This window comes from Centroberyx gerrardi, chromosome 22 (genome assembly GCF_048128805.1).
Source record: "Centroberyx gerrardi isolate f3 chromosome 22, fCenGer3.hap1.cur.20231027, whole genome shotgun sequence".
In the NCBI taxonomy this organism is placed as follows: domain Eukaryota; kingdom Metazoa; phylum Chordata; class Actinopteri; order Beryciformes; family Berycidae; genus Centroberyx; species Centroberyx gerrardi.
The window spans coordinates 21,519,600-21,545,981 of record NC_136018.1 but is presented as its reverse complement, the minus strand read 5'-3'; the positions used below and the strand labels follow the sequence as shown (position 1 = coordinate 21,545,981).

The following is a 26,382-nucleotide window of genomic DNA, read 5'->3' as shown; positions in this document are numbered from 1 at the left end:
CTCTATGATCCTGCTGTATAGTGTGCATCCAAACTCTATGATCCTGCTTTTATAGTGTACATCTAAGCTCTATGATCCTGCTTTATAGTGCAGATCTAAAGATATAGTGTACATCTAAAATGTAAGAGTTAAAGGGACAGCAGTGTTTCAGTAAGTATGGGTAACTATTTCAAAGTTGATGGAGCTGCACCTTGCACCATGTCAAACTCTTTGTTCCAGGCAAAAATAAAGCAATTCTTGATTGAATTGAATGACAGAAGTGTATGACTTAGGCTAGGCTATATACAGTGCATGAGTTGTTGATAAGCAGTGACTTTGTTTCCTGAGTTTTGCATGCCAGATGGCCATATTACATGCAGTGTAAAGTCCTCCATGCATATACACTTCACCAAAAGGATCAGAGCACAGCTGGAGCATGTTGGCGGGTTTGTGTCTAAATCACGGACACTTTGTTCCTGTGAGTTGCCCCCACATATGTGATAATATATACAGACGAGGAGGTTACATGGAGGGCATGAAACTATTTCCTCAACTGGCCATAGTGACAAGTGCATTCAATTTATTTGATGTCAATAATAGAGTAGCCTAATTCTGACAACCTTTCTACCTGCTATGGCTAAATTTGAACAGCATTTGACTGGTGGCTAGTTAGTTTCAAATCCTGGTTACAAGTGCACAGTAGCACTCATACTTATCAAGTCTATGGGTTCCATTTTCACCAATCAATGGCGCACGGCATAGACAGTCAAAGACGTACGATGCGAGCGCACAAGGTGTGGCAACTGATTTTGGGTAATATTGGGGCAGCAATGTCATTACCATGGGTAGAAACTTTCATCATCGCAGGTAGAAATGTCATCAACATGGGTAGAAATGTCATCATTGCAGGTAGAAACGTCATCATCTTGGGTGGAAACGTCATTGCCATGGGTAGAAATGTCATCACCATGGGTAGAAATGTCATCATCGCAGGTAGAAACGTCATCATCTTGGGTGGAAACGTCATTGCCATGGGTAGAAATGTCATCACCATGGGTAGAAACGTCATCATCGCAGGTGGAAACGTCATCACCTTGGGTAGAAACGTTACCACCATGGGTAGAAATGTCATCACCATGGGTAGATATGTCAGCACCATGGGTAGAAATGTCAGCACCATGGGTAGAAATGTCATCACGATGGGTAGAAACATCATCACTGCGGTTAGAAATGTCATCACCATGGGTAGAAATGTCATCACCATGGGTAGAAATGTTGTCACCACTGGTAGAAATGTCACAACTCTGGGTAGAAACATCACAGCAGGTAGAAACCTTGTCACCATCGTGCAGATCGCATTTTAATACCAGGTTGAAATGAGGGACAAGAATCCTGGCCTGCCTCCTTCCAGAGAAGACAAGTTTAAGGTGGTGGGAAAAGTGTGGTGTTGAACAGCCTTGAAAACAACTTTGTCCAACATGACGGATAGAGAGGACATCCACACTCAGGCACAGTTACTTCTCATTTGACACTGAACTGTGAGGGCAATGTGCATGTGTGTGGGTGTGTGTATGTGTGCGCAATTCCATCTCTGCCTTGTTTCCATCTAGTTTAAGCCAAGCCACTCTCCGATCCGTGACAATCCCCTCTATCTTTATCTCCTCCCTCCTCTCACCAGCGATGGACGGCATTTATCCAGCACCACAGACAGACAAGACAGACAGACAGCTACTTTTGCTGGGATTCCCCAGGATCAGGCTACAGGGAGAGTCATTTTAACTAAGCAGGATGGACAGTTGGCAAGAATGGAGAATATGAGGATATGGAGAAGAAATGCTGGAACATGGCCCGGGGATGAGAATGAGATGAAGAGTTGAGGAGTTGAACTGAAAGGGGCCCGAGAGTAAGTTTTAGAGTCGGTCACAGAAAATCTGTCTCTGAGGGAATAGGATTGTGAGTGTGAGTGTGTGTGCGTGTGCGTGGCTGTCTACTGAGTGTCATATTATTGGCAGTCACAGTGTGGAGAAGGTGCTGCTTTCTCTACCCGAGAAGCACTTTCTGGATTTGCTGCTGACTGTATGTGTTATGAATAGAGGGTTCCTACACATTTTCCCTTTCAGAATTCTGCACTTTGTTGACATTTGAATTTCTCGCCTGGATTGTAGGCAGGGTATCTGCAGGTTTCAGAAACCCAAATATAACACATTTTAATACCTTTCAATGCTACCTGGAATTGGATTCAAGACCTGAATAAAGAAACAAAAAGCTGATTAAACAGACTATTTTGGACTGAACATAGCTAATGAAAGTTCTGAATGTTTGGCACACTGTATTAATGCTCTGTATTAATCAAAGAGGGGACATGCATAATGTGACCAAATGGAAGTGAAAGTAATATAATAAAACATCAGAAAATAAAACTGACAGTGCTGGTCCCATTCACATCTTTGGTGAAACTACACATTCGTGACATTTGTCTTACTTTGTTTGCCTCTCTTTCCAACTCTGCCTTGACTAAATACCACCAAGGGTAAAGAATCTGCCAATGTACTATCTACTTTTATAGCTGTATCACAAAAAACTTAATTAAAAAACTAAACCTGCATTCCATGGGGGAAAATTAAGACCTCTTTTTTCTTATTTGACATTGTAATACTTTTGAAGGCACTTATGTTTAGATTATTTAAGATTTTTTCAGACTTTTTAAGGACCCACAGATCCCCCACTAGAGATTGTGTGTGTTTGTGTGTTTGTGTGTGTGTGCGTGTGTGTGTGTGTGTGTGTGTATGAGTGCACATGTGCCATGTTTCCTGACCTTCTTGCATGGTTGGTGTGAATCAAACGAGCAAGGTGTAGCAGCCACTTAAAGATCATGCACACCCCGTCCCCTCAATAATACATTCATCAAACCTATCAAGTGCAGCTCTCCCAGAAATGCACCTACAGGTGCTCTGTCCATTTAGGCAGCTGGAGTGGAATTGCAGGTAGTTATTGGAGGCAGTTATGGGAATGTGGCTATTACATGTATCACTCAATTATCAGCCTCCCCCCGCTGCTTGATCTCTCTAGAGGTGAATGCGGTCGTTATGTGTTAATGAACATAGCTTCAGTGGATGAGGAGATTGAAGAGGATCCTAATCATGCAGTGGAGATATGTATTAGTATACGATGCATACGCTCTCCAGTCTCCCTCTGGGGATTAATAAAGTATATATGTATCTATCTAGTTAGACGCCTGTCATCCCCACCCCCCAGAACCCCACAATCTCTCTTTCTCACACACACATACACACATACCCCCCCCCCCGCCCCCTAGGGTGTAAGTCTCACCAGGAAGGTGGCGATGGCGATGCCGATGATGAAGCCGGCGATGACGTCTGACCAGTGGTTGCGGTACTCGGCCACGCGGTTCAGGCCGGTCAGGAAGGCCAGGCACATGAGGCCGAGCGACAGCACCGGCTTGGCCAGGCGGGTGCCCTTGGCCTGCACCGTGCACGTCACGTACATCTGGAAGGGAAGGCGGACGCACGGGATTAGCCGATACAACAACAATCACAATCAGTAATCGCTTCTTTGTGTGTGGCTTTAGGCAGGAACAAAAAACAATCATGTGAAGTTTACAATGATAGAATACATTTTGGAGGTTGTAAGTGCCATAATATTAATCTGCCAGGTTGTTGGGAAGATTTTTGCAAAAGCGAATAAGCAATGAGTGGGAATAACGGGCAATTGTAGTAGGGTTAGATCAATATATTGAGCCAATATTGGACTTTTATTAGTTAGTCCAGTCAGTGTCGTCCACCTCTGATAGGTTGGATGGAATTTGATTACATATGCATCATATAACTGATCAATACTACACTGGTTGTTCACACAAGTATGCATGAATGTTTTATTACCATTATCTTGGGTTTCAATGGGGAGTTTTAGTGACCCACGATCTTCTTTTCCACCCTGACAAGATTAACATTCTGGAGGAAACACTGAATACTTGCATTTCTTTCTTCTTTTATTTTTTGCCATGGAAATGGACAAATGTAAATATTTTTATTTACATTAAATTTTAATTGATTAATGAAATTATTTTATAGTTTAGTCCAAGTTTCAGTCAAACCCTAGATTGTAGGCAAGGCTGCTTGAATGGATCTTGAGACAGTGGCTGGTCAGGAGAATGGCATCTTCAACCTTGGTCTGCAACATCTCCTCACAAAGCCGTCAATATTATCAGCACCATTTTACAACATCTAACCATGAGAAGGAAAAGCTACAGCATATGGAGCTACTGAACAGGTTGTGGAACTCCAGGACGTCTACGAGGACACAACCTCTCGCACGCAGCATTCAGCATTGGAGAAGAGACTCTGTCTTTTCTAGCTGCTATAGTCTTGACACAGTGCCAGCGCAAGCGAAATGCTACGTCTACTGAACTGTTCTCACATGTAAAGAAGTAAGTTAGAGGTCCAATGATAGTAGTTTCACTCGGGAGTTGGATCGGTGTCACAACTGAAGCTGTCCCAGTATCAATGGATGGGAGCTTTCATGACGTGAGCTTTGGTGCAACATACGCTTACAAAAACGTCACGTGAAATTTCCCATTTCCCATGTGTAATTACGTTTTCGCATGTGAAACAAATATTGTCACGTATAATGGCAGGTGAAAACGTGAAAAAAACCCACATGTGAATTGAAATTAAAGTTAAAAAGTCACGTGACATTGGAAAACAACATGAAAAAAATTAACATTTGTCTAAAGAAGTGCTTTAAATTCACATGTGTATTTTGTTTTTTTTTCCACATTACTTTTTTGTAAGGGTGAAAACTTTTTCGGTGGGAGGAAAAAAATCTCCTGAGGTGAAAATGCTGAAAAGCTGCTACTTTATTTTATTCTGTTTTGAGTTTCACAATTCCTTAAAAATTCTAAATTCCTTTTCTGTGCTACTAATGTTTTATTAAAAATATGGGGGGGAATACCACCAGAAAGCTGTGGCTATGTGTAAATTTAAGGCTTTGTTCAAGGAGTCTTTCTCTTCCATTTTCTCCCCTGTATTTAGAGAAGTGATGGTGCATCTACCACTGGAACAACAGAATGAAAAAATGAGGAAGAAACAAAAAGGAAGTGAGGAAAGACAATAGATGGAGGAAGAAGCAGATGGAGAATAATAGATGGATAGAAACAGGCGGGAAAGACAGACAGAGAGACAATGCTGGGGAGGAGAAAGGAAAGAAAGGGGATGCAGAGGGGAGAGAGAGAGGGGAAGAAAAGAGGAGACAAGAGGATAGGGGAGGAGAAGATAGAGGAGGAAAGAGAAGAGAGGAGGAGAGAGAAAGGGAGGAGATGAATAAAGAGAAGCGGAGAGTGGAGGAAAGGACAAGAGAGGAAGAGTAGATGAGGAAAGGAGAGGAGAGAAGGGCAGAGGAGGAAAGGAAAATAGAGGAGAAAAGAGTAGAGGAGGAGAGAGAAAGGGGGGCATAGAGGAGGCGAGGAGAGGAGGGGAGGAAAAGAGGAGAGGAGGAGAAGTGGTGAGGAAAGGAAAAGAGGAGAGGAGGACAGAGGGGAAAGAGAGGAGAAGGAGAAAGGAGAGGCGAGGTGAGAACAGGAGAAGGAAGAAGAGCGAAGGAGACAGGAGAAAAGAAAGGAAGAGAGGGGAGAAGGTGAAAAGGAGAGGAGGAGGTAAGAGGAGAGAGGAGCGGAAGGGCAAAGAAGAGGAGAGAGGAGGAAAGAAGAATAAAGGGGAGGAGGAGAGGAAAGGAAAAGAGAGGACAGAAGATGAAAGGGCAGAGGAGAGGAAAGGAGAGGAAAGAGAGGAGAGGGGAAAGGAAAAGAGGAGAATAAAAGAGAGGAGAGGAAAGGAAAAGAGGAGAATAAAAGAGAGGAGACAAGAGGAGAGGAAAACAGAGGAGGATAAGAGGAGAGACAAGAGGAGAGGAAAACAGGAGGATAAGAGGAGAGACAAGAAGAAAGGAGGGGAGGAGAGGAGGAAAAAGGAGACCAGAGAAAAAGAAAATGACAAAAGACAATGAGAGAGAGAGAAGAGAGAAGAGGAGAGGCAGAGAAAGGAGAGAGGAGATGAGGATACAACTGGAGTAGGAAGTCCACATCTGGCTTCGTCTAGCCACAAATGAAGAGCGAATGAGTCAAGTGGAGAGAAGAGAGGGACCCTGAAGCATCATCCTCCTCTCCTCCTCTTTTCTCCTCTTCTGGCCATCTGGGGCTCAGATGCACTGCCTTAAATAATACATCATTATCATAAGGCCTGGCCACACAGAGTTACAGTGAATTCTACACAACCAGAGAACGGTCAAGCATCAACCAGGGTTCATCTAACATAAGGTTTGACACCCTTGGATGTTAGTTTACAGTAAAAAACGAGTGAAAATTGTACTATTTGTTGTTTTGCCTATGTTGTATCCCTTACAAAAAAGTCACATGTGAAAACCCACATGTGAATTCAAAGCACATGTGCTTTCTGGACACATGTTGGTTTTCGCATGTGAACATTTTTCTCACGTTGTATTCTGACGTCACATGACTTACTTTTCTTTACATGTTCACATATGGAAACCAACATGTGTCCAAAAAGCACATGTGCTTTGAAGTCACATGTGGGTTTTCACATGTGACTTTTTTGTAACGGTATGTACAACATGTCACAACATGGTCGGGTTGTGATGTAGAAAGCTGACTTCACTGGAGTCGACCAATCATCTTACGTGGCTCTTTCTGGCTGCCATACACGCCCCCAAAATGCCCTGTAGCTATGTAGGTAGGAGAGAGGTACTAGAGAATAAATGAATAAAAATATTTATAATTTTCACAAACTTAACATGCTTATTTCCTAAACTCAAAGTAATGATATAAAATTGCAAAACAAAGCAAAACAATACCCCCTTTAATGCCAGTTGCAATAAAATATAAGACCTATTTCTCAACTGGAAAAAAGAAAGGTGAAAATGAAAACAACTGCAGACCTATGAGTATACATCTCTGCATGACTGGGCTGATTTCTCATCGGAAAAACAGCACACCAAGAAAGCACAACATTTTCTTAAACTGCTATTTTTAACCGCATGCGAGACCTTTCAAGGCCTTGAGTTCAGACAATATGATTTGGGACCTGCAGGCACCCAGGAAAATTAAACAATCCGTGTGGGGAAATTGGGTCATCGCTGCAGCAAAATACTAATAGGATACCACAAAAAAAAAAGAAAAAAGACTATAAACATGGGTATAGCGAATGGGGGGATTAAACATAACACGACCGACAATTCCGATGTTTCGAGAACAGGAAATGTATAAATAAAAGGTATGAAAAATATGAGCAAAACACCTGTTGAACATGCTGAGACAAAGAAGAATAAATTAAAATATGTCGGATATGATTTCTTTCAGCAGCCACAGCCTTCCCCATTTTAAACCTGACTGCTAAAAAATGGAAAAATGGTAGAAATTCAACACATGGCCGATTCCATTGCATCTCAATACATATATTATTTGGAATTAGATCTTAGGTACAAAAATAATTGAAAAACTTGGGCCAGGACTTAAACAAGGCTAGTAATCAATCACAAACTTCAGCCTCCAATCCCAGAAAGAAATACTAAAACACACTTCTGCAGACCCAAGCCTTTTAATTTAACAACCAGACTCAGAGGTTTTTCATCGCTGCTTTCAGTTGAGGAGAAAATTACATCAAACACAAAGGGGACATTGAAAAAAACAATTTGGCTAAAGTCAAATATCTCGATTGATCCTAAACTCATATTTTGAAAGAACATGCTTGCACATGGTTTTATATTTGTAAGAGACCAAGCCAATAAAACTGGTAAAGTTATGTCTTATAAAGGGCTGATGTTTTACAGACTTTGCATTATGTTATTGCAGCAATACCTTGAAATGGAAAGAGGAAACTGTCTTCCATAGCAAAGAAATATATGTTTTTGCTTGTTGTTCTCATATTAAAGAGTAACTAAACCCCAAATCCCAATCTGTGTAAAGATCACCACCTGTTGTACTCTATAGAAGCTGACATCACCTGGCACCAAAGATCAGCCAATAGCAGATGGCCATTTCAAACATGTTGTTTACCATTAGATGATGAAGATTTGGATTAAGCTTTGCAAAAGTGTGCCAACTAAAAAATATTTAACACCAGGGGGATATAGAACAAAATCTGGCATGGACAGACTTTTCAATAGTTTTATATTACAGATGGGCGATCTGCTTATCTCATGATACAATTCGATACACGATATGGGGTTCACGATTCCATACAACCACAATACAATGTAATAAATAAAAGTTCAGTGACAACAAAGTATGACTGTGCAGAATTATGTTTATTTTTGAGTCACAAATCTTTCTAGGCATTAGCTTGCTAGAATGTAAACAACAATTTAAAAATGTCATTACTAAGAGCAAATAATATAATTTGGATGGAGAGCTTGTGAAATTGTGATGGTCAAGCCATCTCATTTGTGATTACTACAGCAGAATAAAATGTAGCTAATATTGCAATTCATTTTTCTGCCCCACGATACGTATTGTAACATTTTTGTATTGCAATATATTGAATTTTCATATATCGTCCCATCCCTATTCTCATCATCTTTAGAAAAGTTGAAAAGTTTTTAATTTGAGTGTCAGTAGTGGCTTTTAATAGTGTGGGCAAAGATGAATGGGTCTTTTGGACTGCCTTTTTTCTGTTGTCTGCCATTATGATATAGTTGTGAGTCTTTTCTGTATCCTTTCTGAGTTGTGTATGGATGGATATGGATTCTTAATATTTGCTGAGCATTTGAACATCAACACAAGCATTTGAGAATCCAGAGGCCCGGTCCCATGAGGGTGCATTAGGATCTTTTGGACTGCCTTTTTTTCTGTTTTCTTTCACCTTTTCTGTGTTATGCGTCGATGGTGCTTTTCTTTGAAGAGTAGAAATAGAAAACGACAGACAGAAAAAGAACAAAAACTGCCACTAAAAGCCTGAAAGCCCATCTGATCTCATCTTAGCACCGTGATATCCATTGATTTCTCTTGGAGAGAGGTGGAGAAAGAGAGAGAGAGAGAGAGAGAGAGAGACAAACAGACAGACATACAGGAGAAGAAACAGCTATGTTTGGCTCTAATCACAAATACGTTGTGTTGCGGCAGCAGACAGCCTCTAAGGGGCTAATTGTATTTTTCATTAGAGTGAGCAATCTCCTCCAAGGGCAGATCACAATGTTTCCGTTTCTCTCTCTGTAATTCATTTACTCTTCCTCTCCTTTCTTTTTGTTTTTTCAAGACTTATATAAATATAACATTTTACAAACTGCAATGCTAAATGGCTGGGTGGCGGTTCCAGAGACCGTCCTGTAACTGAAAGGCAACTGGTAGGGCTCGACCGATATGGGATTTTGAAGGTCGACAATACGGATATTTTTAGGTTGAAGCTGGTGATAATATTTTGCACTGCTACTCCATACTTTTAAATATGACCATTTTCATGCCAAAAAATAAAAATAAAAAAATCACAGTTTTGCGCAGAATTGTGTTGGAAAAGCCTCTGAAACAGCACTTGGACCATGAGACACTAAAATACTAATAATAAACTGTACTACTACTACTACTAATAATAATAAAATCAAACATATTCATGCATACTTCTGTGGTCTCTTTAGAATCAATTCAGGTTAAGGTCTTCCCATAGACAACCAGTGTTCATATTGATGAATTCTACAATAAATATGTAATCAAACTGCATCATATCCATCATATCAGAGGGGGATGACACTAAAAAAAAACAATATTGGCCCCACAGTCGCAGATTTGATCCCTGACTTGATTCCTCAGCAGTGCTGAGTCCTGTCAAAGTGTCCTTGAGCAAGACAATGAACTTCAACCTGTCCAACCATTGAAAGTCATAAGAGTGTCAACTAAATGCCTACAATGTAAAGGTAATTGTGCTATGGAAGGTCAGCCTTCAACCCCACATTATTTGGGGGGGAAATAAAAAAATACTTACAGTGTGTACAGTGAAAATCAAACCTATTGCCAGTGAACATCAACCGTACCAAGGGCTTTACCCCACTTAACCAGCCCACTGATCAAGCTTCCCTATGTCAAGTGGTCTCTGCAGTCATGATTCATGTTACCCTTACAGCTGTTATTAGGTCGGACTGGTTGTACTAGTCTACTAGTGGTGCATGGTGTGTGTGTGTGTGTGTGTGGCTGTCCCCAACCGGGTCAAGGTGATTTCTCCCTGTCTTTCTCTGTGGCTTGTGTGAGCTGTCAAAAAATTATCAATTTTACACTCAGATGCACATGACAACGTGCTAGTGGCCCTCTCTGAAAAAAAAACAACACTACACACACACACACATATATATTTTAATATTTCTCTGCGGGGGCTCCATTCGACCAAAAACTCCTCAGGTCAACTTGATTCAGAGTCGTCTTAATAGCCTTTGCGAGCGTTTTACAGATGGGTGTGCGCTCCAACCTATATTTTCCATTTAATGTCAGACATTAGCAGCCGTTGGCACCCTCAGTATATCAGAGGCTTGTCAGCTAAATGGGGATTGCGACATGATAAATTCAACCTGGGGAGACGAGCCCGAGCGACTTGTCCTCCGCTCGACGATGTTTCAGACATCAATCTCTCCGTACCGCAAAGTTCAAACGGTGTCCTCTGGTATTATTGAAGGGGGGATCTATGGAGGCAGAGGCTGTACTGTGGAGGCAGGAGACACTGCTGTATTAATATATTCAGCTTTTAGACTGATTTAAAGGGACATTTCAACCGGATATTTTACTCTGGTAGGACATTCTCAATTTTATGGCCCAGACCTCTATTAGGGTTAGACCGATATTAGCCTTTTATTAAAAATGGGATAAGGTCCAGTCAGTGTTGTCCACCTCTGATATGATGGATATGATGCAGTTCCATTGATTACATATTTATTGTAGAATTGATCAATACTACACTGGTTGTCTATGGGAAGCCCTTAACCTGAATTGATTCTAATGAGACATTTTGATCTGATTTTACGCAAGTATAAATGAATATTATGATTATCATTATTATTAGCAGTAGTAGTAGCAGTAGTAGTAGTAGTAGTAGTTGTAGCAGTAGTAGAAGCAGTATTAGTAGCAGTAGCAGTAGTAGTAGTAGTAGCAGTAGTGGTGGTGGTAGTAGTAGTAGTAGTAGTAGTAGTAGTAGTAGTAGCAGTAGTGGTGGTGGTGGTAGTAGTAGTAGTAGTAGTAGTAGTAGTAGCAGTAGCAGTAGCATAGTAGTGGTAGCAGTAGTAGTAGTAGCATAGTAGTAGTAGTAGTAGTAGCAGTAGCAGTAACAGCAGTAGTAGTAGTAGTAGTAGTAGTAGTAGCAGTAGCAGTAACAGCAGTAGTAGTAGTAGTAGTAGTAGTAGTGGTAGCAGTAGCAGTAGTAGTAGTAGTAGCAGTAGTGGTGGTGGTAGTAGTAGTAGTAGTAGTAGTAGTAGCAGTAGTGGTGGTGGTAGTAGTAGTAGTAGTAGTAGTAGTAGTAGTAGCAGTAGCAGTAGCATAGTAGTGGTAGCAGTAGTAGTAGTAGCATAGTAGTAGTAGTAGTAGTAGCAGTAGCAGTAGCAGTAACAGCAGTAGTAGTAGTAGTAGTAGTAGTAGTAGCAGTAGCAGTAGCATAGTAGTGGTAGCAGTAGTAGTAGTAGCATAGTAGTAGTAGTAGTAGTAGTAGTAGCAGTAGCAGTAACAGCAGTAGTAGTAGTAGTAGTAGTAGCAGTAGCAGTAACAGCAGTAGTAGTAGTAGTAGTAGTAGCAGTAGCAGTAACAGCAGTAGTAGTAGTAGTAGTAGTAGCAGTAGCAGTAACAGCAGTAGTAGTAGTAGTAGTAGTAGTGGTAGCAGTAGCAGCAGTAGTAGTAGTAGTGGTAGCAGTGGTGGTTATTAGTGGTCTTAGTGTTTTATGGTCTAAATGCTGTTTCCACCCTAATTCTTGGGGAAACACTGCAGAATTGTTTTTTGTTTTTGTTTTTTGTCATGAAAGTAGTCTGTTTTAAAGATTAAACATCATCATTTAAATATTATCTTCATTCTAAAAAATACTGCTGTCCATATCAGCCTTCAAAACCCATGTTGATCAAACTTAAGCTCTATACACCGGGGAGCTTTAGTAAGCACCAATAAGTGGGTTTGCCTTGTTGCAAGTATCGATATTGAGAGCTGGGAAAAGCAGCCTGAAAGTCAGTAATGACAGCAGATTCCCAGGACAGCTAATGTTGGAAGGTGACTGCTCCTCAACTCCGAAACCTGATGGAAAGTCAAAATGTTCAGCCAAGGTGAAATTACTTAGAAGGCAGTGAATGTGAAGTCAGTTTGTTGAACCGTGACTGTCAGGTGAAGTTTTTATGCTTGCCAGTATGTTGCCTGTTAGTAACCTATATATACCAGCTGATGCTCCTGCTGACACTAGTTTTCACTGCAGTTGCATTGGAAGATTGATTTTTCCATTTCACATTCTCTACAAGTCAAATAGCTTGTGGAAGTATTTAGCTAGCTAGTAGAAGATACATTTCACGTTCCCTGGTTTCCTGATAAGGTAAGTTGTGTCATTTTACAACATTAGATTGATTTATTAGGTTTTGCATATTTTTTGTTGGACTTCTTTGCTGTAAGTGGGCTTAATCTTTTGTTGGGGATGTAACATTAGCATAGTAGGCCGTGCTAAGTGTATACACATAAATACATTTTCATTTTGCTACTCTCTGTCGCCAATTGACATACCACAATAATGATTCAACCTATATGCAGTTCATGATAGCTTTTCATTTGTCAAGACACACACAGCTGACAAGCATGTAACTAGCACCAAGCTAGTTTTCACTTGTTGAGTTTTATTGAAGTTCAGGAAAACATAAACTGGGTGGAAAATAGTAGGGCTGCCCCCAACCAAAGATTTTCCTAGTCGACTAGTAGTCGTTAGTTCAAGCCATTAGTCGACTAGTCATCGCACGTTTATGATATTAATTTAATTATTTAAAAAAATTTTTTTTTGAAAAAACACACCCAAGTCGCGGCTACTCGCGGTCAGAAACACCGGTGAAATACACTGTGGTTCACCCAAAAAAAACACACAATAGGCGTAGGCTATCAGTCGCTTGCTTTGAGCCCCGCTGCTGCACAGAGCGCTGTCCGCTTGTTTATTCAAAGTTTATTAATATTGAACGTGTTGCGTGTCCAAATTGCACCAAATCCGACACTGCACGTCCTTGGGTCCCCAGCAATACACCCACCAAGTGCAACCCTGGTCTAATAACTTTTTAACGACAAGGCGCAGCTCCGGAATGGAGTTTGAGGGTTTCTTTTTTTTTGTTTGTTTTTCCTGCGACTAACTGACCAATGAAAACTTGGTCGACTAAGACTCTTCTCATCGACTAACGTTTGGTCGACTATTAGGGGGCAGCCCTAGAAAATAGGCTTCAACCCTGTCCTATATCTGTGAATTTCACATCATATCCGATATCGCTTGGAGAGTCTTTGACATCTCAGAAATTACTCAGCCATATAGAATAGATTCAGGCCACAACATTAAAATAAATAATTCCCAGCTCTAACATTATCATTTGAATGGGGCAATTACAGCCTAATTTGGATAAATCCTTGGGTACAGCGGATGCTGGATGGGTGTGTTTTGTCCTGGCATGGCTGGAATGAACGAGACAATGAGCGGTTGAAGAGGGGTAATCATCATCTCCACAGCGCTTCAGGATTGTGTGTGTGTGCATGTGTGTGAATGTTTGTGCCTAAGGGCATTTTAGCATCAAGTTGTTATGCGTGTGCTTTATCTCTTGCTTAGGGTTTGTGTCTGTATCTGTGCATGTGCTCTTGCTCTGTGTGTATAACTGTCTGTGTGTGGAAGCGCGTGTGTGTCCTATGCACCGAGCTGTACAGACACAATGGCCTTTGCTAAATGACCTAGATAACAAACCCAATCTGCTTTCCCCGTGGTGCAGGGGAGTCATCGGCGGCCCAAAGCCATACATCCATCGCTCATGGGCACTCAGGCAGACGCTGGCACTCTGACACAGAAAAACAAAGCCATCACTGAGAATCACAACCATTCTGGAAACGTGTCATTTGTTGTGTTTCTGTGTTTCTGACAGGTTTTGGGACGTTCACACTCCCTTTTTTGAATGTCCTTGTCAAAAGACTACAGTCTATGAACGTGTTCTTTTATTTCTATACTTATGAGGACCAAATGTGCTCACAAGGATAGAAAGATGAAGAACATCCTCCAAAGTGAGGATTATTTTTCAACTTCCGGCATTGCAACAAAGGCTAACAAGCCTCTTTCTCAAGCCAAAAAAAACCAAAAACAATTACAGTATTTTGCATGGTGATATATTACCTCAGCAGTAGAGGTTTGTGTTGCATCTGTCCTCTAATTAGCTAGCTTACTTGGGAAAATGCGACTTCATTGTTTTTATCAATTACAGGCCACCGTAGCTCAAGGGGAAGGAGAGGTGAGACAGATAAGATGAGACTAGATAAATTGAAGTTGGCAACTGACCGATCAAAAACGCTAACGTTAGCAGTAATGATGTCAGACTCTACATCTGATCTTCCATCTACAACTAAGAAATGGCACACAGAAAAGAAACTTGTGCATGCCCATTCTCGGCATTGGAACAAGGGTTTTCCAGTGACAAAGAGCTTTAGCTACGATCTTGCTACACTAGTGAGTGAACTTTTGATGTCTTTAGCATTCTGATTAGTGTTAACATGCTTGCTAGCCAGCAAGGTTAGCTTTTGCTAAAAACAAACTGTTTGCATTCTGGATCGTATATTTTTGTAATTCCTCTTGCACAGCTGCGAGAGCACAATTTTGCAGATTGTAGCTTTACCTTTAAGATTAGAATTTGACTTTTTGGGAGTTTGGCCCATTGGTCACTTTACCCAATATGTGATGACCAAACAGAACAATCTACCAGAGAAACAGATCTTGGTGCCAATCCTCCAAACTCCAAAAAAGTTGGTGTAATTCTTTAAGGCTATTACCAAGCTATTGTGCTCTGGAACATCTCTAAACTCATGCTTTCTAAGCAGGAAAATTTAACTTGAGAGGAATGGGAAGGGAGACGGCAAGTAATTCTGAGAAACCGCTTTCCAGTGACAGTATCTGTAATCTACAACTGTGCTCTGATTCCCTTTTTGTCTAATAAGACAATTAAGTGAGAAATTAATCTGAGAGTTAAGTGCGATAATCACATTAGACGTCAGAGAGATTAGATGTGAGGTCACGCACACTAGAGCCTGCAGTTTAATTGCTCAGTGCTCAGATGCTGCGATAATAGATAATAAACACTTTGACATAAGGTGGTTCAAGGGAGAGACCGCGCAAGTTAAACAGTCCTGTGTTATTCCTCTGGCCTTGGAGCCTCTAATGAGTATTTGTGAATATGAGCAATAGATAACCAAGACTCTAAACATCAAGCTGTAAAACCTGGAATTTCTTGACACACTCTGCATTCCCAAGAATGCTTATTTGAGCTCTATACATCTGAGTGAACTTTATTTTTAGCAGTGCTACCAGTTCTCGACTGGAAAGTAAGTCTATATCCCCAAATATTCTCCTGGATTCTTTCATAGTCAACCCATTTTATTCCAGCTCAGGTTGTACAGAACATTGGTGTGACATGACAGTATGAGGGGTGGGACTATCTGTTCCCTACTGTTTGCTATGAGGGACGGTAATGAAAGTTCACTAACATTAACTAAGCTCTTCTGGGGCAAAGGAGGAATATTTGAATGGTCATATTGTGAGGTATTCCTCTTTAAGCCAATGACAAACACCTACATGAATTTAAGCACCGCATGCATCTACACTAGGTGTATAAATGTAAAACTATTCACCAAGGAACTATGTTTGAAGTGAAAAAATTAGCTTTGGTCAAAAATCACAAAAGAATACTAAAGTCATCTAGTTCCTTGTCATAGTTACAGCCTTGCAACTACAGCTGGGTTTCCAAAGTTTTTATGCTCTCTTGAGATGGAAAAGTTTTTTTTTAGATTAAAGATGCAATAAACGCAGATGAAAACACATTTGTTGAATAGACAATGATGTGGGCTTGCATGATCGGCTCAACCAATGGGTGAAACTCATTGCAAACAGTTCAAAAAGGGGTTTGGACATCTTGAATTGTCAGCAAAATATCTCCACAACAGCCTCCCAGAAATGCATACACTGTCATTTCCATGTATAAGGTGCCCATTTTGAATGTACACTATGAATATTATAATATTCCAAAGTTAATTTCTTTTTTTGTCTTTGGATGAAAGCATGAAATATGGCGAACATTAGACGAAACTAAAGAACAAAAACATTTGCCCAATATTAATCAATTCTTGAACGATCCCATTTTTCTCACTGACCTAGTTTTATGCTCAGGAAGCCTTTTTATTTGCTTCAACCCAACGGAGGGAACGCACCCATTTTGCATTTTAATTTGTACAACATTTTAAAAGTTTGCTTACAATTCATTTGACAGTTGGATGAAATCATAGTTTATGTCTACTGGGTAACTCTTTACTTGAATTGTTGGCTATAGCACATTAACAGTCATCATATGCACATCATTAGCGTGTTAGAATTAAATTAGAACTGCATCAAAAAGTGCCACAATACACTATAATGCATCATGAATCATGCATCATGAGCAGGTTATGAGACAATATATTATGGCATGCAACAATTAGTTTACAACTTTTGATAAAATTAGATCCATATTATGTGCCATGCCTATCTTATAAATGTAGTTCATCTTTACTTTACATCTTTACATCTTAACTTTACTAAAGCAATATGATGAGTTTATGAAAAGGTCTACTAACCATACTAACAAGACAGTCACATCTCATAGTAAATGTAAATGCATATTACATGTCAATCTCTTACAACAGATCATTTGATGTCAATTTACTTTAGATAATATATGTGTATGTATGTGAAATGGAATAAGAACTGCCTTTGGAGTGGCCGAGACATCGGGGTCTAAAGTTAAACAATTTTAATATATCAGCTAATTACTAAAAATCTATATTGACTGCATGATATTTGCGTCTAAGCATTCAAAATCATCACCACCACAGCTAGCAACATCTTCCACAAGCCTAATATCTGACCATTGAATCATTCAGTAGCCTGGCTTTAAGGGCTGGACTGTGCAAGAATCACAGAGATAATCTTAAAATAAACTAACAGGCTTATTCAGCTTGGTGGGGGAGGCTTATCATTGCAACAATATTAACCTACATAGTCCAATCCACCCCTAGATTAACGTGGCGTCAGCTCTAGAGGTATGATACTAGCCAAAGCAGAAATCCTGATCCGCCAATAGTGTTTAAATAAGGGCATGGTAAAACCAACAGTGTTGAATACATGAGAGGGGGCCCAGAGCCAGTGTGCAATATTACAGAGAGACTGGTCGTAAGTAGAAAATCCTATGGGAGATACTGTAGCAGCATTCTGTTGTGTGTGCCAAGCAAAGATGGTGAATTATACCGTGCGCTAACCAAGGATTATGACAATGTGTGCAAAAATGCCCTTGAAATCAAGATATCTTTTTATAAGTACCTCTTTTTCTCTGAAACTGCTCTGTGCTGCAAACTCAAATCACCCCCTGCTACGGAGAGCAGTGTGAGATCTATGAATATACTGTAAATTCACTGTTTTTCAGTCGCATTAGTTTTCTTGTTCCCAGGTTTCGGCTTCATCTCGGAGGAAGCGCCCAGTTGGAACGATCCATTTTTTGGGCTGAGACCAGACAGATAACTGGATCCTGTCCACGAGACTCGTCCAGATTTTCCTCGCGTGAGTCCTTCGACAGTGAAAACGACGTGTTGCGATGCATCCCTATGGCGCTCCACCCATGAGGCTGCCGCTTCACTAATCTGTCCCTTAACGGTTTCTGATACGGCGTGTGCATTGCAGGTTCGTGGCGGTTCTTGGCCGCCGCGCCGTAGTGTTGGCTTGATGAAACCTGATGGACTGCATGCAAATCCTGCATCTCCGCTGTGGCTGCTGGTGATGTAACCTGGTTCGCCTGCCTGCATATCTGCTCCTCACAGGCTTCCACCGCAACGCCTAGCTAGCCAAATGAGGAGCCTATCCAAAATACATGCATGACGGCTTGGACCGCTCTCTAGCCATGTATTAAGTTTGCATACAGAGGCAAAACAAAACACTGACAAAGATGACTGAATGATGAAACCAATGGACACAATGTTGAAACAAGTAGTTAATGTGTTGCATTTAGTGTTACATGGTGTATCAGCACTGGTGCTATTGTAAGTGGTCTTTTGGTGCAAATAAATCTTACAAAAATATATATAATTTACTGGTTTGATCATTGCTTCTCAGTCAACTCCTTCCTATGACTGAATACCTGTAGCTCTAGCTCTTGCTGTTGTTCAATAGCTGAACCAGCTAAACTGACTGAGCAGCATGCTTTATCCAAAGTGCTCTGGGATGAATCTGATTTGCATAAATACATCGCTCACACCCTTCCAACTTATAGAAACAACACACATCGGAGAAGGGAATCTTGGGATTGGAAAATTCAAAATTAAACTCACATAACCTGACTGGGCAACCAAAACAATAACATGAAAACAGAATAAATCAGATTTAAGATTATTATATTCAGCTCTGCCTGTGTTATGTCAGTGACATTCAACACCTATGAACCCTATGCACATTCTCCTGTTCTTCTGCTACTGTTGTTCTGAGCACTAACCTCCTCCCACTCAGGCAAAGTTGGCTTCCAAATCATTCATTCATTCCATCATTCCTTCAGTCTTTCTTTAACAGAGCTGACACACAGGTACAGGCTCTCATTTTCAGCCATGTCCTGGTCACGTGGGTACATTTAAAGGGACCCTATTACTAAGTACTTCATATTTTCCTCCATACATATTTCATCAAAATTGGAGACATTTTGTTTGACTGGATAAATCTAAAGTAATTGCACTTTAAAAAATCCATCCTTTTTTACAGGCAGTTTCAGACTAACTGCATTCCACGCATCACAATCCCCTCTTCATACAATTGATAAATCAACCAATCAGGAAAGTTTGCAGCATTTGAACTGGCAACCCCCCTAGCATGCCTCCAGAATTAGAGCAGCTGTGGTCAGTGTAGGTGCAGCATGGAGAGGGCTTAGTCTTCAAATTCATTCAATACATACCCTTAACTAAACTACATATAGTCGCAAAACATCATGAAGAACATTATTCTTACCCTGAGGCACTGTATGAAAGCACAGAATAATACAATGTGAGACCTTTAAAAGGAAGAGCAGATGAACTCACCGCCAGGTAGAGCGCGCCGTAGACGCTGAGCGCCGCCTCCTTGGACGGGAAGGTTTTGCGGGCGCGCAGGACGTCGTCCGGGTTTCCGGTGCAGGGCTCCGGGTTGCTGATGTAGCGCAGGGCCTGTTGGCAGCCCAGTGCCGTGTAGTTTGGCTTACAGACCGTCAGGAAGTAGGGCGCCAGGTTCCCCGTCACCACCTGGCCGGCGTTGACGAAGATGTCGACGGTGAAGAGGCCGAAGGTGTAGACTCCTGGGGAGACGGGGGAGATGTTTAGGGGTGAGGACAGATGGGAAAGTGAGTGCCACTAGATATGCAATTTCTCTTCCTTATTATGATTCGATTTAGATATATTGGTTTACTGATATATCAGGCTGACATTGGCCTTTTATTAAAGATCAGATATTGGCCAGTCAGTGCCGTCCACCTCTGATATGATGGATATGCTGTAGTTTTTACTGTATGATAATGGTCAATACTACACTCTAAGGGAAGTGCTTAGCCAGAAATGATTCCAATGCAACATTTTGATCGGACTCCACACAAGTAAGCTTGACTATGTTTATTATTAGTAGTATTAGTATTGCTATCGTAGGTTTCAATGGAGAGTTTTAGTGTCCCATGAAGGTCTAAATGCTGTTTCAGAGAATTTGCCCGCCATGACAAGAATTAAATTCTGGAGGAAACACTGAATACTTGTGAAAATTGGAATCATTTGGCATCAAAATGGTCAAATTTTAAAATATTGGATATTGGTACAAAATATCGTCTGCTGGCAGCTTTAATCCAACAATGTTGGAATTGGCATCGGCCTTCAAAAACCCATATTGGTCAAACCCCGGAGGTACGATGGAGGAAGGAAGGGGCGGAGAAGACACTGAGAGAGGACAGATGGAAGGTGGGAGCTAACATCAGCAATCTATGGGTCATGGTGACACTACTAGATATGCATTTTCTCTTCTCGTCTTTAGGGTTAGGGCAGGTATCGGCCTTTTATTACAAGATCAGTATTAGCATTTTCATTCTGGGTTAATTATGCAGTGGCATCATTACTGCTGATGGTAGCTCCTGCTTGCCGTCTCCTCTCTCCCTAAACATCTAAAAAGAGACACCGTGTTTCTGACTTCGGCAAAGTGCTTCTTGAAGCAACAAGGACGGGGCATAAATCATTCAACCGCCTTGTGTTTTCAGTGTGAATGGAACCGCGCTCATCCCCCAGCAGAGGCCCGCTGTTCCCCGCGACGTGTGACGCCGCATAAAACAGGCCGACTCTAATGCGACGCTCTCTATGGGGAGATCTCAGCGCCGGGAACATATTCCCCCGCTGCGCTCGCCAATACTGAACACACACACGCCCCGTTAAGAGTCCCCGATGCACCGGTGTCCATTCCTATTGCTCTTAACCAACACAGCCGGGCTTTACGTCTCGGTGATTGAGGGGCTTTAACAGAAATGATTGCTTTCCTCCTAGGAGAGCCCTGCCTTCTGTCACACTAAATTACCAAACAAGCGCTTAGTCAGACAACTCTCTCACACACACACGCACATACACTGGCAGAAGTGCTCAAACAGAAGCAAACACATACACACATAGACAAAGACACTATTCCAGGATGCATTATTTGCTGGGGCAACAATAGGAGCTTTTGCAATCGCTGTCAAGTGTTTGTGCCGGCGCACGCTAATTCAACTCGGCCTTTGAAGCGCATTTAGCTGGAAGACATCCATGAAAATAGGCGGCAAGTCATCATGGCTGTTGAGCATGGCGCGTCTTTCTTCTTCCCCCCCCTCTTTCTCGCAAAGTCCTTGTTTTAAATGTCACCGTCGAAGTCACTGCCTTTCTTCTCTTGTTTATCGTCACCCGCGTGAGGAATGGTGTGCGCCGAGAGATGCTGACAGGTCCGTTTTTTTAACAGCCATCAAATAGATTTTGTCAATTGTCGGCGTGACTCACGAGTTGAGCGTTCGCCACGAGGACTCGGGACTCATCGTTCCGACGTTGTCCCACTTTCGCCGACACAAGCGCGGAAACGTGGGCACCTCGGCGTTTTGCGGCCGAGTTACAGTCGCTAACAAAACCCCACATCCTGGCCGGCCATGGGAACAGGGAGGAGAGGGATAACGAAAATTGCTTATTAGGGCATGAATCTTATTCGGTTTGCCCGGTTCAAAAAATGGCATGATATTTTGCAGCGTCGCTGTGTGCCCATGCGTGTGTATATGTGTGTGTTTAGTCGTGTTTAGTAGAAGTACACAGGCATGCTTGTTGGGTATACGAGTGATCCCATTGTGTTTTGTCTGGTCTTTGTGTATCTGTACGTGGGTGTGTTTGTGTGTGTGTGTGTGTGTGTGGGGTGGGGTGGGGGGGTGGCAATGCACCTATTCTTTGATCCAATGCCAGCGTCCCTCCAATGCTGCAGTCTGATGCACAACCCAGTCAGTCTCAAAGTTATCACAGTTTCCCAGACTACCCCAGTACATACACACACACAGCCGTGGAAACACACACACACACACACACACACATACACACAGACACATGCACATATACACACTCACGCACACATATGTGTGTTGAAAACGAGGATGCGAATAAGCTCTACACCCCAGAACTAGACACATTATTAGAGCGCGCATTTATATTTCATTGACATTTATTCATTGGAGAAAGCTATTAAATTTGGAGTTAAATTTTCTCTTTGAGCACTGAAACAGAATCAATCAATAGTTAGTAGTGTATAATTAGTATGGGTGGAGAAGCGCGTTGTAGTTAACATTTGTGGTTGTGTGAACTGTTAAATGAGTTAATTTATTTGCAAGAGAAAAACTCGAAGAAGTATAAGCTTTCAGAAGGTCAAAATAGGACAGGCTGTTTGGTTTGGAACCATTGGCTCTGACAGAGCAAAAGAACAGGCATTAACTGTAATCAGGACAACAGAAATCGTTAGACTGGCTGCTCAGCTGACTCACAACCCTGAGCTGTTAAGGGCACGTTCACGCCAAGCATGTTTGGAGCGGTTTATGGGAACTATATAACTAACTAAATAACAACCAAATAACGGCACCAAGACGCCAGAAAATGTGAGTCTTGGTCCTCTTCCAAGAGAACTGTCATGCAGTTCATTAGGAGTGAGAACGTAATCAGAACCAACTACAGGAAACCACCCCAAAACACAAGGGCTTATGGGTAGAAGGAGACAGATGTTGACATCTGATAGCCAGCAGTTCCTCATGCTTGGAAAGCCTAGCATAACTAAATGAAGTCTGGACTGATGCTCATATACAGCTTTTTCTTCATGTGTGAACCAAATACAAAAATGCAACAAAGTCAACTTTCCCCTATGCGTCAGACCAAAGAAAATTAGCTCCAGGTGTGTCATCGCACCCTAACAGACACATTCAAATTTGGTGTTTGCAAAGAATCAGCTGCAGAGCAGGCCCAGGTAGAACTGCAGGGTTGGGGGTTCAAGTGCCTTGGGTTAGGGTTAGGGGAATTATGGCACTGGTGTACCATCTCAGCCATCTCAGCAACAGTTGTATAGAGGCTAGCTCCTGGTATCACACTGACCAATGTTTCAATAAGTGGTGTGGTGGTATATCATGTCGGTCGCTCACAGTCAGAGATGTCGGCGGTCTTCCAGACAGCAGCTTTTCTCATGAGTGCATTCAAGGATTTAGTTAAGGAGGTGTCAAACTTTTGTGTTTGTGTACACTATATTAGTGCTGGGATGGTGCTGGGATGGTGACTGCGGCCACAACTAAATGAAATACCGCTTGCAAAAACTTCTTGCCAGTATCAGCTCAGTAACACAAGTCAAGACTTACTGCACATTAAGAACATTTCCATCTACCTGCCTACTGATGGTTTAACTTTTCTATAAGTCAGCAATCTTTCTCCCAACAAATACTAAGCTGGTAACCTTGCCAGAACTTCTCGATAGTGTATGTGGACCTCAGGCAGGTGGGATACACTTGGAGTAACTCCCTTGCAGCTGTAGTGGTGTGCATTACATTAGTAGTTCCTCACTTCCATAGAGAAACCCCTGTAACCCCATCAACCTCAACATGGTCAGAGCATGTTTGGATATTTTGCATGTAGTGGAATGAAATCTTGGATTAAGATTGCATCATCCACATTGAATTGTTTGATTCTTAAATTATTGAATTTTTGAGTTTGGTACTATAACTACCCTGCTACTGCCTTTCCCAGCTGCTCCTAGCAGCATTAACGGCGGAGCTCCACTACCAGCGTTGTGTCGCGTTGCCATCAGAGTTGCGCCAACGTGACATTCTCCCTGCTCCACAGAGCGCATTGACTTTGAATGGATTCACCAGAAAACAATCAATTCAACTTTATTCCAATACAGGAGAACGCGTGCGTCAGCCATCGAGAATTGAACCTTGACGATTGTTTCGCTTGGACGCAGCCATCGGACGCAACGCAACGCAACGCAACGCAACGCAACGCAACGCAACGCAACGCAACGCAACGCAACGCGGACGCAACGCGGACGCAACGCGGACGCAACGCGGACGCAACGCAATGCGAGCAGTGGAGCATCTTTCACTGCTGGTAAAGGAATCATTCCTTCAATGGCTGACGGCTGATGGCAATGCCTGATGCCCAATGGCTGTAGTAGAGCAGGGCCGTAAGAGTACAGTTCATACTGTGTGTATTTTGTGATTGCATGGTGTTACATTGTACCAACTTTAGTGTTAACACCAGAAAGCCCAAACAATTGATATCTGTTTTGAATTTTTGAATTTAAATATCTCAGCTTTCAAAATATGTGCATCTCTGTCCCTCCATGACTTTTCCTTGGTTGGTATAATTGCTAAATCATGCAACAAAATAGCAATCACAATTACAAATTTAGCCCTTTTCACCAATTGATAGCACACTTTGACAGGTCATTCACATGGAATAAGACTCAGTAGCATCATTCATTGTTATGGTGACACCAATTTATTTTGTCCTATGCTGTAGGCAATAAACATAGGCAATGTGACATGGAATATTTAAGATCTAATACATGAGAGGGAGTGCTATTCTGTGAGATACTAGCACTGCTGTGCTGCAGTCACAGGCATGAGGCAGAAGACAGAAAGTGTTCTTTTATTTATACGTGATCAACACAACAGAATCCATGCCCAGCCATTTTTTTTCAATTGACTAATATTCCCTAAAATTATTAAAATGTTAGTTAATGACTATTTTACTTTATTTTTATCTAGTTGGCGCTATCATTAAACCCTTTTTTAAATTTCATTTGCATAGGCTTATGATCACTGCTTTTACTGTATTCCAAATGAAATTGAAAAAACAGTCTGAACTCTTTCTAAGGATGTGGGCTTATTTTATTTTCAGCGCTGTTGCTTTCGGTAGCGTGACAATATATGTATTTTTGCAGTTGTGCTATTGTGAGAACAGCCTCCTTCCCCCTCGGAATTCAAACTGCTGATGAGCATAGCCAATGGGCATCATTACGGCAATTAGTCTTCCAGTATTGATATGAATGAATCACAGTAGAATTATTTTGCTCTGGCAACGATGAACAAGCGGCAAAGAGAAATGCCACCCATTGCACATGAAGATAGTCTGCTTCATCATTCAGCTCCACAGTGGTGCAAACTGAGAGAATAACTCACCCTCTACCATTGCAAACCAAAGAAAAATGTCTGATTTCTCAGCACTACACAGCAAAACTATCAGTGTTGGTCTCACTCTGAGATAAACATTAAACCTATGCCAGTGTTTATATGAGTCCAAACCCATTTAACATTTAATTTAACCTTTAGATAGTTAGATAACACTAACACTGGAAAATTTGCTGTGTATGCAGCCAAGTTGTTGACACCCTAAATAAATGACCTGAGACAGTGGGTTACCACAACAGATGCCAGTTTGGCAGAAGAAGAACTGGGTAGTTAGCATGAGCGGCGATAGCCACCATGGCTGAACAGACAAAGAAAAGAGAAACTCAAACTGCATCAACAGAAAATCCAAGGAAAACGACGTCACAGGACTGGACACACTGTTTGACTGACAGGTGATCTCTGGGAAGTGCAGTGCAGAAACACCACAGCAATGAGCGCTTAGCACCAAAGATGGAGACTAAATGAAAAAGTGAGGAAGTTGTTGGATTACCACTTTGAGAGACAGTGTTTTAGAGCTTTCTGAAACTGCAGTACAACCATGGAAAGGAGGTTGAATCCTACCGGAGGAACAGGGAGGGATGTATCACTACTGACTGAAATCAGACTTTGTGTCGCTGTGGAGTTCTGCTGCAATTCAGCAGCCACAAACACTTTAACGCCACCGACACTGCAGCCTCTGGAGACTCCGTTCCTCACTTGACAAAGTTATACGACAGATCATGAAACAATGATGCTGTCGAGGGAGAGAGATAATTTTTTGTGGTGTTGCTGAGTGTTGATTAAGGAGGAAAGTTCTTGGAGAGAAGTGCTGTCCTGGGCCATCCCGCTGACTCAGTGGATAGGGTCATCTCAGGGTGTTCCCTGCCTTCTGTTCAACCTTAGACTCTCAGTGAAGACAAGGAAAAACTCCCAAGAAAACCTTATTAGAATTTGTGTCTGCTGGTTTTCTCTTGGACCCCCAAAATCCATTGCCCTTCCCTGGACTGTAGTTCTTGAGTCTGGTGTCAAGAACACTTTTCTGTAACTTGGACTTGTCTCGGTCTCATGTCTATTTTTACTTCTTGGGTCTTGGCCACTATACTGGATGGTGAGTCTACTTTTTCCTGCCTATCTAAAAGTTAAAAAATGGGTAATTTTACTCATGGTTGGTTTATATTTCCCCAGCACTACAAACAATTTAAGGGAATACAACTTGTATGTAATGGTTCTCAAAGTTCTATGAATTGATTAGTCAGTACCTACACAGTGATTGGTTGGATATTGAGGGGTATGTAGTAGTGCAAAGCTCCTGCAGATAGATCTACATGTCTGATGATCCTTAAGAAACTCCATCACTATTTTTAAATTTGGAAAGAAATGTATTTGGTTTATTGCCTATTTTGGCCTTTGTCTTGAATAGGACTCAATTT

The 26,382-nt window shown here is 41.6% G+C and overlaps 1 protein-coding gene across 2 annotated transcripts in view; it reads right to left on the bottom strand.

Annotated features, from left to right (window-relative positions):
• Positions 1 to 26,382, bottom strand: part of LOC139930788 (phospholipid phosphatase-related protein type 5) — a 65,315-nt gene that overhangs the window by 11,492 nt on the left and 27,441 nt on the right. For both annotated transcript variants that reach the window (XM_071924069.2, XM_071924068.2), the window contains exons 3-4: positions 19,317 to 19,567; positions 3,310 to 3,486 (exon numbers count right to left, since the gene is read on the bottom strand). In XM_071924069.2, coding sequence (XP_071780170.1) covers positions 3,310 to 3,486; positions 19,317 to 19,567 — 428 coding nt within the window. The remainder of the gene's footprint in view (positions 1 to 3,309; positions 3,487 to 19,316; positions 19,568 to 26,382) is intronic.